The 13,683-nt window shown below is 46.4% G+C and overlaps 1 protein-coding gene across 3 annotated transcripts in view; it reads right to left on the bottom strand.

The window, feature by feature from the left end:
- MED14 (mediator complex subunit 14) overlaps positions 1-13,683 on the bottom strand; it is a 1,095,522-nt gene that overhangs the window by 513,754 nt on the left and 568,085 nt on the right. For all 3 annotated transcript variants that reach the window (XM_086934128.1, XM_086934129.1, XM_086934130.1), the window contains exon 16: positions 2,974-3,050. In XM_086934128.1, coding sequence (XP_086790254.1) covers positions 2,974-3,050 — 77 coding nt within the window. The remainder of the gene's footprint in view (positions 1-2,973; positions 3,051-13,683) is intronic.

Genomic DNA, 13,683 nt, shown 5'->3' with positions numbered 1-13,683 from the left:
GACCTGTCTAGCCAGATTCCTAAGCTTTTGATCCTTTCTTTGGGTTTTGGAGGTGGACCCAAGCAGTTGGGCCAGTTCGCAGCTGGGGGGCTGCTTGTCTAATTGCCAAGAATCATTAGCTCAGTATTGTCCCATTAAGCTTAAGGTATGATTGGTCCATTCAAGTGGCCACCTTTTCTAGGCAGGCTTCAAGGTATACTGCGCTCTTCTTAGGGTGGTTGAGGGCTACCACCAACTGAGTGTCGTACACATAGGTCATTATCTGAACCCCATAAGGGAGGACTATCTCGGCCAGGGGTCTTAAGTACACATTAAAAAGGGTGGGGCTAAATGATGATCCCTGTAGGACACCGTAAGTTAGTGGAATCTTTCTTGAGGTACGACTGCCTTCAAATACCTGGAATGATCTATCTGTTAAAAAGGACTTAAACCAGGATAGGGCATTGCCTGCGACTCCCACCTCCTTAAGTCTATCCAAGAGAATACTAATATTTACAGGGGAGTTGCGAAATCGGACAGTAGGTGCTCCAAACGTTCGGGTTGAAGTTGGGTTTTTTAATTAGTGCTTTAACCATGGTGTGTTTCCAAGTCCTTGGTATTTTTGCAGTAATTATGGACGAGTTGAGAACTTCCAATAATACAGGTAGTATGACCTCCTCTACCTTATGCAGCAAGTGCACTGGTGCTGCGTCACAGGGAGATCCTGATTTGACTGTAGTAAAAAGTTTGGAAAGAGTGGCCAGGTCTAGGATTGGAAAGTCGACTAAACGATCCGATCCATCCTTAGAACTTTCCGATTCAGCGATCGGGTTCTCGGGCCCAAGAGCTGGTGGGAATGCATTGTATATATCGAGAATTTTTTTATTAAAAAATTCTGCTAATTCCATGCACGCAGAGGTGCGGATTCTCCTGACCTTTCTGGTTGGGGGCAGTGTGACAGTTCCTAAACCTTCAACGATCGTCATAATGAATTCATGTTCCCAAATCATTTTTTTTCTTTTTTAAAGGTATTTACAGTTCCATGATTATTTTTTTACTAAATCTTGCAGACAGGGGTAGCAATGACATGCATATTCCTGAAAAATGATGACCTGCTACAACACACCAAACCCACCAGAATTTACTATCACTTGCTTTCATTGGAAACACTACATGGTAATATTCGATGATGGGCATAGAAATTGACATTTTCTGAAGATATGGCGAATTAAGCAATAAATCTAATGTCTATAGGATTTATGGTGGTTAAGTATAAAAACTAATCTTGTGAAATATTTTTGGACGTCTGTGTAATCCCCGTAAAATTTCTCAATGGAATAAAAATCAATCACCTAATGGTGGGGTAAATGGAGGCAGACAGAATCCATGTGTGCTACCTGCTGTAAGTTAATGCAGAATTGGGGAGAAATTCTTTATTCGTATGCCTTGACAAAAGCAGATGTGACAATAACTGATTTTACCCCAACTTTAATCATACTGGGTCTAACTAACAAATTAATTACACACAAGTCTGTGCCACACAATAAGAGTAGGAAGGCCAATAATAGCGAGGCACTGTAAAGGATTATCGCCCCTGACTAAAAAGGATGGCTTAAAGAAATGACTACTATATACAATTTGAAAGATAATGCATAAACTCGTAATATACATCAATATCTAAGAGCATGGGCGTCCCGAGACATAACTAAGCCATGAGAAAATATAGAACCTCCTTTAAAAATGCACTACGCAAATGATATGATAATCTCTCTTCTATGTTGTGAAATGTGATAAACAGCTAGATATTATGCCCTGCACAAATGTAATTTTTTTCCTTCTCCCCACCCTTTCTCTTTATTGGCATACTGAATTTATGTTCTGCAAAAAATAAATAAATAAAAACAAATACAACAAAATACAAACATGCCCCTGGGTGAGAACTGAGTGATAACACTACAGGCCTGCTTTGTAGACTAGCCAAAGGCAGAGCGCAGAGCCTACTACCCACTACAAACAACACCTTTACACAAAGTATTGTATCTAGTATGTCTCTTATTAATCCCCTTTAAATTATTGCAAACAATTAGGAAAGCAGATACCTATCTCTCAGAGGAAGAGTGAATTAGCATTCAAGTCACAAAATTCCTACTTATCTGCGTCAATGTCATAATCCCTATGATTTCAAGGGCAGAATTGTATACGTTCTTCAGATAGACAGAAACACTTTTCTGAAGGTCTTGTTCTACTACTGAAAAAGAAATTACTAAAATGTGGGTTTATAACACTGCTGCTAAAATGCCCCGTTCTGAATTTTTTGTTGTCATGAATTTGGCAAATAAATAACAGCTATCCTGTGCCCACAAAGTAGCTTGGTTTTCAGAAATAATGTTTGAGTCAAGATTTTGTACTAATTCCACAATGACTGAAGTACTTGATCTCAAGAGGGACAATGCACTACATAGAACCAAATAAATCCTTATGTCAAAAATAAAGCTCATCCATGTATCCTCTGCGCCCGACCCGCATAATAGAAAGGCCTTCAACAACCTAACTGAAAAAGTATCTCACTATTTAAAGCAATTATGAACAAAGTGTTCACAACCGCTGACCCTAGTCATCTCTAGCACCGTAAATTCTTCTGCCTCATTTTCAAACCTACCGAATCAACATCAGGCTCTGCTCATCTAACCATGTACTTTTCAGGTCTTCTCCAAGATCTAAAATATCTGTGACTAATAGCCTTGAGCTGTTTGTTCAGCCAGTCTCTTCCCTTCCCTTTCTATACAACCAATAGGGCAGTACAGGTGAACTTTGACAAAAACAAAATAGCCCTAATTTGAATTACTTCTGCTTCCTCATCCTCAGATGTTGAAAGCAGTTGCATTCCAACATCCCTCCTAGCCTTCTGTGTTACTATATCCATTTAGTATTTTGTTATCCTGTTTCATGAAAGAAATACTTAAACATAATAAACATTAAAAAAAATCTGCCTACTTTAATAAGCGGATTGCATGGCTGAATCCATCGCCTTCTATCTGCACTCCTTGATGTGGAATCTCCATGTTAGACAACTACAAAAAAAGAAGTGTTAATGAAACAAAAAATAACATACAACATGATTCTTGCATGTACACAGTTCAATTGTAAATCCAATAAGCAACTCAGCAGAGTTGTTCTTGCGCGTTCTTGATTCGGCAGTCCATCCCATCTATAAAGGGGATCAAAGGACTTTGCAAACCAAACAGGGATGAAACAATCAGGGATTAGGTGACCTCACTCCCAAATACAAATGCTTCCTTACTCCAAAGATCATTCCCTTTGCCTAGAGTACTGTAGCAAAGAACAGTTAAGAGAAACATATAGAATGGGGTGGGGTGCAGGAAAGCTTGAAAAGAAGAAGGGAGGGATTCTTGGCTAAATCCACAGCCCACTACCTCAAAAAGAATAAGAATATCACAAAGACTACAAAATACCAATGTGTATGGGCAGCAACCAATACCTCAGAAGATTCACCCAAAGGAATTTCTCACCACTGCCTGGTCAAACTGAGAAATGCCCCCCCCCCCCCCCCCCTTCAGTCCCCCTCGGCACAAGTTCTCCACAGCTGCCAGGTGGTTCTATGTGGCTTCAGCCACAACTCTGCCCACCGGAGATGATGACCCACCCAAATGTAATTTGCTACCCTACATGCAGTCAGTTCCTAACACTTTTTCCAAGCCCCAGTGAGGTGTGCAGAGAGAAACTGAACAAAAATGGCACATAACAACTTTGCCAAACCTATGATCCTTTAAAAAAAAGCACAGAGTCATCTATTGAGGAAAGAGGGCAGTGAGGATTCTGGAGCAATATTGGAAAATTATGTCTCAACCAGAAATATCAGAATTACTTCTGATGGATGTTTTTTCTTCAGATTCTTCAACTAGAAGTGAGTCCCAAAGTAACACCCTCTAAGAGGCAGGACTGAGCCATGCTTATGAACACGTTTTTTTACCTTTCGTAACGTCTTATCTGGTACTCCTCAAGGTCAAACTGGATCTGGAAAATCCGTGAGGGATGTGATGTATGCAGTGACTAAGTAGGAGCCATCCCAGTGAGCTGACATAACATACCAGGTGTATTTGTAAAGCACACGATTACCCGAAGGTGTCCTGGCGCTGAATAACAGATGTTTATTGTTACCCAACTCAATGGTACTCATCAGTTTCTTTTTCCGCACAAGAAGCACAGAGCCACGTCAGAAGGCTGATTGACCCATGTGCAGATCTAAGGGACCTTTTTAGGTAGGAACACTGGTTCACACAAGTGGGAAGGGAGGGTTGGTAAGGAATCTATGGCTAGATAAGAGTCTCTATCAGATATGACGTTAGCAAAGGTATGTAACTTGCTTATATAATAATTTCTTACCTTAGCAAAGCAATACCTCCCGAGTGGTGGGTCTGCAAACTGGTTCAGACTAAAAACATATGTGGGAGGCCCTTCAGAAAACGTGTCACAATGGGTGACTTAAACAGGGAGGGATTGTCTGGCAACCACAACAACGTTGAGATGGCCAAATGATCCCACTTAACCCTAGCCAGAGCGAGGCCCTGCCGGGCTAAAGACAAAATAAACAGCAACACTTCGGACAACAGTGCAGACAAAAGATCAACATGTTTGCCAGTGCACAGAGCCATGAACCTTTCCCAACGGCAGGCGTATATATCTTTGTGGAGGGACACTTGGCTGCCTCCCCGACTTCTGGAGAGAGATCAAAGACTCTCAAATGTCGCTAACTTGGAGGAGCTACGACACCAACCAAGATGGCAGCATAGTCTCCCGGCTCCACCGACCTCCGTCTTTCGGTCTATTATCCTGTTGACTATCCTGGTCACCCGCACTGGATCCGTATGTGTGATTTGACCTGCTTTCCAGTGGTGCAATCCCGGAGTTTCTCCGCCGTTTTGGAGCGGAGATACATCAATGGTCGTCCGAGGCCTAACCCAGTGGGGAAGCCGGGGTCTCGAGTGCGGGCTCTGCCGGGTCCGGGTTGAATAACAATGGACTGCTGAATGTGGTCGGGTCCGCTCTCTGGAACATTCGGACTTTTGATTGGTCTGCTACCACCAACTGCCTGGTGCTCTACAGTAGGTGAGGCGACGAGTGACGCGCGGCGATGTGTCGCGGGAGTCCCTGACCGGGGGTTCGACAATCGCATCGTCGATCCCCCCGGGTCGGTACCTCGCTGCGTATTATTGCTTGCTAACCATCAGTCCCTCATGGCTTACTCCTGCTCCGTCTAATTTTGCCCCGGAGAAGGCGCCACTCCGTGGGGACCACCATGTTGGAGGAAGAAAGGCAGCTAGCGGAGCAGGCTCGAACTGGTCCGTCACTGCGAACGGTGCTGGAGGCACTCATGGCACTCAAGGGAACCATTGCAGTCCGGACTTGCAGTTTGTTGTCCGAGACGGATGGACTCACAGACCTGAGAGCGGATCCTGACTAGACACCCGTGCCTCGGCAACCAGCCTGCTTTTCCTTCTTTCTCTTCTTCTATATTTCGGGTTCTATTACTGGGCGACAGGCACGCTGCGAGGGGGGTGGCCATAGTCATCAGCAGGGGTGCAGGGTGGGGGGGGTGTAACATAACATAACATAACATGAGTATTTGGAAAGCGCACGTTCACCACTACGGGCCTCTTGGCGCTGAAATAACAGATGTTTTTTGTTACCCAACTCAATGGTACTCATTTTATCGACCCCAAATGGATGAAAGGCTGAGTGGACCCGCCGGGATTTGAACCTGTGACCATGAGGTCGAACACAGGCCCCTGCAGTAGACGCATTAGTCCACTGACCCACCAGACCCGGCTCGGCCCGGGTGTGGGGGATGGGTGTTCGTTTTTATTTTTGGTCTATGGCCTCTTTTCTTCCTTCTCTTCCCTTGTGTTCTTCTCTTTTCTTTTTCCGGGTTAGTGTAGTGGGTTCGGTTTCCTGCATCCTGGTCTCTATATTTGTACCTTGATCATTCGAGGTTTTGGTGCTCTGGGGCGGACAATACTGATGGAGTCGACGAACAAAATGCGCTAGTTTATCCTGATGGCTTACGTCTTAACTCCGTTGACTTAGTTGATAGCGAGTTTCTTTTGGACATGTTGTTTCTTTGCTCGCCCCCTTTTGTGATCTGAGACAGTGTGCGACACCCGACTCCTACTTATTATTTAAAAATGAAAACCTCCTATCCTGTGTCTAAATTGAATTACCTTTGCAACCGATACGCTTCGTGAATTGAGATCCTGTGATTAGCGGCCAGCCCTGGGGGTTGTAGGCCCTTGTCTGTATTTTGATTGCAAATGTTAAATAAAGGTTTTATAAAAAAAATAAAAATAAAAAAAAAAAAGTCGCTAACTTTCCATGCATGAAGGCAGAGCATGTGCAGGTTCAGGTGCAGAACCCCGCTCTGCTGTTGCGACAGGAATCACTCCCAAAGGTTCAGCCTAATCTGAGGACCAATGCTCAAGAATTCGGGATACCATACTCTCCGTGCACAATCCGGAGTCATAAGGATAACTTGGACCTGGTACCTCAGGTTTGAAACATGAAATTCTCTACTATGCGTGTCTGTGTAGCAATACGCTGGTGTTTCCTGCGGGTGCTGCTGTGTCTGCTGCATCTAATGCGCACTTGATGGAAGTATTGGTGATACGTTTTCCCTCTTGGATCAGATCATTTGACTTAGATTTGTGCTCATCAGGCATAAATTGCATAAATTTATCCTGCTCCTCTAAAGCCTCCTTAAATAGTTCCAACCCATGGTAATGAGCAGCCCTGTTAAGAAGCTCAATGTAACCTATATTGTCGTCAGGAGGTGATAGCCTGGACGGATACAAGTCAGGGTAGTGTCGGTGTGGATCAGTATCAAAATTCTACGATGGGTCAACATCTTGTGGCCTATCCTAATCCCCATCCGCTTCATCCTGTGGGTCAGGAGATAGTGGTGGTGGTGAATTAGTGGATGTAATGAGTAGTTGATGATTAGTAGGTGAAGGAGGTGGCACAAAAGGTGGTGAAGGGTTTGTACCCACATTCTTTTTCTTCATGGGTATGTGATGCGCATCCTGATGGGACAATTTCCTCCATTCAGGCAATTTGACATGAACATGTCCAGTATCTGGGTTAATAACCAGTTCTTTTTGTTTCATTGGACCGAGGCTCTTTTGTTGGAATCTTTATATCTTTATTTGCAGTTTTCGGCGTCGAAGGTTTCGGCTCCGAACTCTTTGGCACCAAAGATTTAGGCTTAGACAAAGATGGAATATGGACATGCTTGGATTTCGGCATCGAGGATTTTGGCTCGACGCTGGCATGGGACCGATTCGAGGCCGAGCCGGAAGGCTTTTCTTTGTGTTCTTTGTGTTTCGGCGCCAGGCCAACAAGCGGGGTGCTCAAAACATTTTCTCTGTACTGACCTTGGGCCGCAGGCAGAGGAAAGACCGGACCCAACACTAGATGGCATGCTATGCACAGCATGTGCTCTACAGCTCATGCCTCGAACATTGAGTTTGGTTTAAATGTGAGCGCAAGTTTGTGGGAGTTGGTATTCTGGGGTTAGAACCAGGGTTCCCCCAGAGTAGGATGCACTCTCAAAGCACCCTCAGCGGCACTAGGGCGACCGGGTGCAGAGTGCTGAGGCCCTACGTTATCCAATGGGGGATAGGGGACCTCTAGTTGGTGGCTGATCATGAGCAGTCCAAAAGGTTGTTGGAGCAAATCTCCTGGTGTTAAGCTCAGGAGAAGGGGGGATCCGGTTTAGCACACAAAGCGCACCCGCATAGGTGCAGGGGCAGCTGGGTGCAGGATGCTGTTTTGGCATCGGGGTACCCTGTTGGTTTCTATGGGGATTCTTCGGTAGCAACAAAAACTGCAGACTTGGGGACGAAGATCTTCTGGTTGGCATCCCAACTTAACTGGTTGGAGAGGTTAAGTTGGGATGCCTAGTGATGCTGGGACAGCGTCGGGTGGGCAACCCAAGGCCGTAGGTCTTCAGGTGCAGGGATGTCTTTAGGCGTCGGGTTTTCCTTACCAGCTCTGGTCACGGGGCTCCTCCAGAAAGAGGCTGAGGCTTCGCTTGGAGATTCGAGGCAGGTCAGAGATGACTAGATATCTGTTCAGGATCGCCGGGGAGTACTCCTCGTGGTGTTAGGCCACTCCAACTCTGTCTGTAGGCGTTGGGGCGTCACGGATATGGCCGTAGCCAGAGTCTGTGGGTGAGCAAATCCAGTGGTCAAGGGAGACAAAGTACTTTCTGTGGAAGGCAGGGCAGGTCCCTGGGGTTCTTGAGGTTGCTGGCTGCAGGACACACCAGGATTTCGCTGGAGACAGGCCAGTAGGGCTGCGGTCAAGTCAGTAAGCCTCCTCCTCTTCTTAGTTTCAGAACAACTCTTCGGGCCTTCTTATTCTTTTCTTCTTGGTCGGTTCTTGTCTGAGGAGGCAAGGTTCAGTGTTGCCCCTTAGGGGCGTTGCAGGAAGGTAAAGATTGGGGCCAATGGGTCCCTTCTTTGGGGTGGGTACACCCCCTATTATGCCACCCTCCAGTGGGAGGAGGGCATATGCCTCATTCTGGTTGGCTGGGTCCCCATCTGCAAGATGGCAGGGAATGAGAGTTGAGCTTCACCTGACTTGTGTGCCCAAACCATTGGTGCCTAACCAACCCTTAACTTCACAACTTACCTCTCGAAGTGGTGGTCGCACCCAGAAGTCCTTTGTCTTCCTGCCTGCAGTGCTTTTGCAAACCGGAGGTTCTCCATTGAAAACAACAGGGAGCCCGAAGTCGAAACAGCACTCTACACCCAACCGCCTCAGTGCCGCTGAGGGTGCACCTTTTGAGCTACTTTGTTTCCCTATTTGCCTTGACCTAAACCCTAGGAGCTTTGCTCCCACATCCCAGCGGCCTACTTGCCAGCAGCCACCAACCGGAGACCCCCTATCCCCATTGGGTAACATTGGACCGCAACACTCTGCAACTAGCCGCCATAGTGCCGCTGAGGGTGTAACAAGAGTGCATCACTGACCCTGGGGGACCCCTGAGTCTAACCCCGAACCTTAACTCCCACAGTCGATAGCTTACCTTTGAACCGATAACCTGTTTTTCCTCCATAGGATAACACTGACAATTTTCTTCCAAAAAGTTTCTAAGTGTGGAGTTTTGAACTCTAAAAATATTCTTAAAAAATCTCATGAATAACCAAAATGTATTTACTTACCTGTTTGCAGGAAATGTCCCAGTGCTGAATCTAGGTATCCAGCACGGAGTTAGAAATGTAATGTGAAAAGTAACTTATCTGTAATTTACTGAAAAAGCATATTAATTTCAATGTACTGTATTTGCTAAGTATTGCAACCTACTGCATCCCCTGTAAATCAAACAAAGTACAATTCCTGTTGCATTTTCAAACTGTTCTACAATCAGCAACTTATTACTGTAAAGTATTTAATGTTTACCTGTGCCAGGCTTGCTTGGTTCTAAAATAAAACAGTATATTTTTTATACAAAAACAATTGGCCTAGAGTTCAGTTCTTGAGTCTATGAATTAATTTGCTGACTGAGTGTGCTCATCAAATGCTTAACACTGTCCTTTGATACTGCCTTACTGCTCGACCACTCTACCACAAATAGAGAGTAAGGTTCTATCTAACTTTAACCTCTGCCTACCTCTGGGGTCACCTGGACTCTATACACACTATCCCTCATTTTGGTGTAGTATATATAGAGCCAGTTCCCTAGAATTACCCTTTTCTAAGTAATGACAAAAGAGAAGTAGGAAGTATCTGTGCTAATACCAGGGCTGCCAACACTCATGTATGGCTTTTCATTCATACATTGTTTCAAAACTCTGTATGGCAAAAAGGGTTTTTTGTTGTGGCACACTGTTATGTAAGAAAAAAAGCAAGACGTTATGGCTAAATTTGGAGCCAAACCTACTACCACAAGTGCGCTTTGTAAGAAGTATAAATTACTAGCAAAATCAAAATAATTCTCTGCAAGTGTGATCACAAGCAAGAACATAAAGAATTCCACAGTAACTTCCATGGGAGACTGTTCTTCTTCAAATATGTTTTTTATTATACAGATCTCATCTTCCTGCGGCATGCTGGTATACAAAGACCTAATTTCCATGAAAACAGGCTATCCAAGAGTTCCGGTAAAAGGTGCATCTTCAATACGGTCTATCAAGTGCATACTTTGAACATTACTTTAGGTCGACTATTAATTTCTTTTTTTTAAATGTACATATTTTCCTATGGGTTTGATGGCAGACCACAGCCAGAGATGATGGGTCCATCAGGAGGGTTCTAAAGATCCTTTTCTATTTTGGCCAAGGTGTATAACATTAGCATGTGGAAGGTAGCAGAAGAAACACAGCTTCCACATCGGGGAGATGACTTGACCCAGATAATAAAAAAACGTGAATGTAAGTGGATTTAGTGGTGCAACTCTCCTCAATAAGGACCGAACAGCATGGAGTGCTGAAATTGTCTCATTTCATAGTACTTGCCAATTTTACCAAATTTGCCTCCACATTACCTGTCTGAGTCCTTCAATTATTTTACTTGTTCATTTTAATTTCCTTTAATTACAGAAATGGCTTTAAATTTTATTGAAACGTTTATGATTAAGTAACTTCCCTTTTCTTTGGTACAGTCTCCCAAATTTCTTACTGGAGCGGCACTTTAAGAACAACTAATGCCCCCATAGCAGGATGCACTTTGTTTTGTTTTATTTCAAAGATTACAACAGTCCCTAGGGGGACACAAAATAAAGTATGATTACCATCAATATTACAGATTAAAAACAATGCTTTAACATCCAAAAATATAGCTTACATTTTTGTAAATATAAAATGTAGGGCAATTGAACAAACATTAAGTGACAAATTACTCAAGCAAGAATGTGAGACATACGACTTAAAAATGCAATGTTTGTATCATAATAAGAACAGCAAGAATACAGCCCATCACTTTTAAAGATGAGAGCTAGAAAAAAAGTCTCTATATAATGTATATAGTGTTTCAATCCTTTTTAATGGTAGGACAAGCTTAAATGTAGTCCCAAGTTATTACTGCAATACTTATAAAGTGACATACATTAAAAAAGACAAAAATAAAAAATAATTATAGAAAAATTAAGAAAGCAACAAAACAAATACAGACTACAATCAGTACATTCATAAAGCGTTATGTTATGTTAATAGTATTTTATAGAGCGCACATACACCAAGAGGTTTCATGGCGCTAAGTCTAGCATGTGCCGGGGCCATCAGAGGATTATACGCGGGCCTGTGTAAATAGTCACGTTTTGAGCAGCCTTCTGAAATTTAGTAGGTTGTTGCAGGACCGAATCTCCAAGGGAAGGGAGTTCCAAAGTCTGGGTGCCAGAGTCGCAAATCAGCGCCCGCCCTGGCGGTGAAGCTTGAAGGAGGGGGTGGTCAGGAGATGGAGGTTGGCAGAACGAAGGTTGCGGGAGGGGATGTACCTAGGTAGAAGGTAATTGATGAATTGGGGACTGCGGCCGTGAAGGGACTTGAAGATGATACAGGCCATCTTAAAAGCAATTCATTGGGGAATTGGGAGCCAGTGGAGTTTTTTCAACAGAGGCCTGGCTGATTGCCAACGCGGTTGCCGATGGATCAATCTGGCCGCCTGATTCTGGACCAGTTGGAGACGCTTGACAAGGCAGAGTGGGAGGCCCAAGTAGATGGAGTTGGCATAGTCCAAGTGTGATAATGCCAGGGCTATTACCACCTGGATCACGGCCGATTGGGTAAGCATCCGACTGATCTTCCTGATCTTACGGAGCTGGAAGAAGCAGGAGGACACAACCATGCCTATTTGGGTTTTGAGGGAGAGATCCTTGTCGATGATCACTCCTAGGCTTTTTAGAGAGGGAATAGGAGCAGGGCCGAGTTCTGGAGGCCAGTGGTGTGGGCCCTAGAGTGTCTGACTCTTACCGATTAGGACTAGCTCGGTTTTACCGGGATTCAGCTTTAGATGGTTTAGGTCCATCAATTGGCGTATATGGAGCAGAGTGCCCTGGAACTCCCGGATGGATTCAGGGGAGTTGTCTTTAGTAAAGATCTGGACTTGTATGAATTAAGTCGGGAACATTAATACAAACCACTGAATTAGCTCGGATAAGAAAAAAACTAGGCAATGAGGACCATTCTAGTAATTCAAGGTAATACATGGAAATTCACAATGAAATTGCATTAACATGTAATAAAGAGGGAATAGCAATTGGAATGCTTTGTCAGATATATGTTTTTTAATTCTTCTAAATAAAGATTAAAAATGGAAACCATGGGGGGCGTGGCCAAGATGGCGAGGTGAGCGGTCGCACTCTCTGCGAGCTCCCGCGAACCTAGGCCCTTGAACCGCTAATCATTGCAGATCTCCCCCCGACCTGCTAGAGATTTGCATCGGAGGTTGGGGAGCACTCAGCGACACTGTCCGGAGCACTGGGCGATCCCGGAGCCCGCAGCGGCGGAGCCCCAGGAGAGCGGCCGGAGGCAGGGGCGGCACAGAAGGAGGGCCGAGAACCGAGGCCCGCGAAGAACGCAGAGACACAGAACCCAGGCCGGAAGCAACTCAAGGCAGTGCGGTCTGCCCAGCAGTGGATGTCGGATCCTGCCCGAATCCCCGGTGAGGCCCAGCGGTGAAGGAACGCTCGGTGTCTGGAAACGGGGGAGCCAGAGCAGGTGCCTCGGCGTGGCGCCGCTACGCACAGCCGGGGACGCAGCCTATCAGCGGGCCCCCGGCTCAGCGGAACCACCCCTAGCCTGCTGATGATCGGCGTCAGGGGTGCGGGAACACCCAACGGATCGCCCAGGTACGCCAGGTGACCCCCGAACCCGCAGTGGAGGAGCTCCGGGAGAGCAGCTGAGGGCAGTGACGGCGCGGGGGTGAGGCCAAGATCCGAGACCAGCGCCCCTGCCGGGGACCAGAAGTCAGGGCCTGGGGGGGAGCAGATCACCTTGCAGCGAGAACGGCGGGAACAAGACCCTGCCGTGCTCCCCGGTGGACTCAGCCGAGGACAGGAACCGGCCGGACCAGAATACGTGACCCAGCATTGGACCTACACGCAAGGCCTGGGTAGGGGCCTACAAGCGGCACGGCTTCGACCCCGGCGTGAAGCAGGGCTGCGGCGAACCTCGCTGGGGGTGAAAGAGGAGGCACACGGCCGGGACGAGTAGGACTACAGAAGACGGTTGGGGCCCTGGAACAACGCTGGTACGCCACCGTGAAGACGCTGCGGGCTCGGATCGACCTTGCTGGGCGAACACGGCCCTTCAACATACGGCCCGGGGATGATCGGTCTCCACAGCAATGAGCCGGGGTGTGGACCAGGCCCCTCCATAGCCGACTAAGCGACTCTGGTGGAGGTAGGGCGTGCCTGAGGCCTGAGGGAAGAGCACTACGGACATCGGCAGCGGTGGAACGGCGGTCCAAGCTGGACCGAGAGGCCTATGGGCCTGCTGGCGGCAGGGACGGCCAAGAGTGACCGTGGCGAGGAGTCCTTGGGAGCCTGAGACGGGTCTGACCCGGCAGTAGTGGGCGGGCGCCTGGTGTACCAGGTACCCGAAGAAACAGCGCAACCGGCACGTGTTGGGAAGACGGTGGTGAGGCACAGGCGCACTCACTGGAAGAGCCCTGCTGCGGCCGCCCTGGGGC

This window comes from Lissotriton vulgaris, chromosome 8 (genome assembly GCF_964263255.1).
Source record: "Lissotriton vulgaris chromosome 8, aLisVul1.2, whole genome shotgun sequence".
Taxonomy (NCBI): domain Eukaryota; kingdom Metazoa; phylum Chordata; class Amphibia; order Caudata; family Salamandridae; genus Lissotriton; species Lissotriton vulgaris.
The sequence above is the reverse complement of the archived record's forward strand: the minus strand, read 5'-3'. Positions and strand labels throughout refer to the sequence as shown.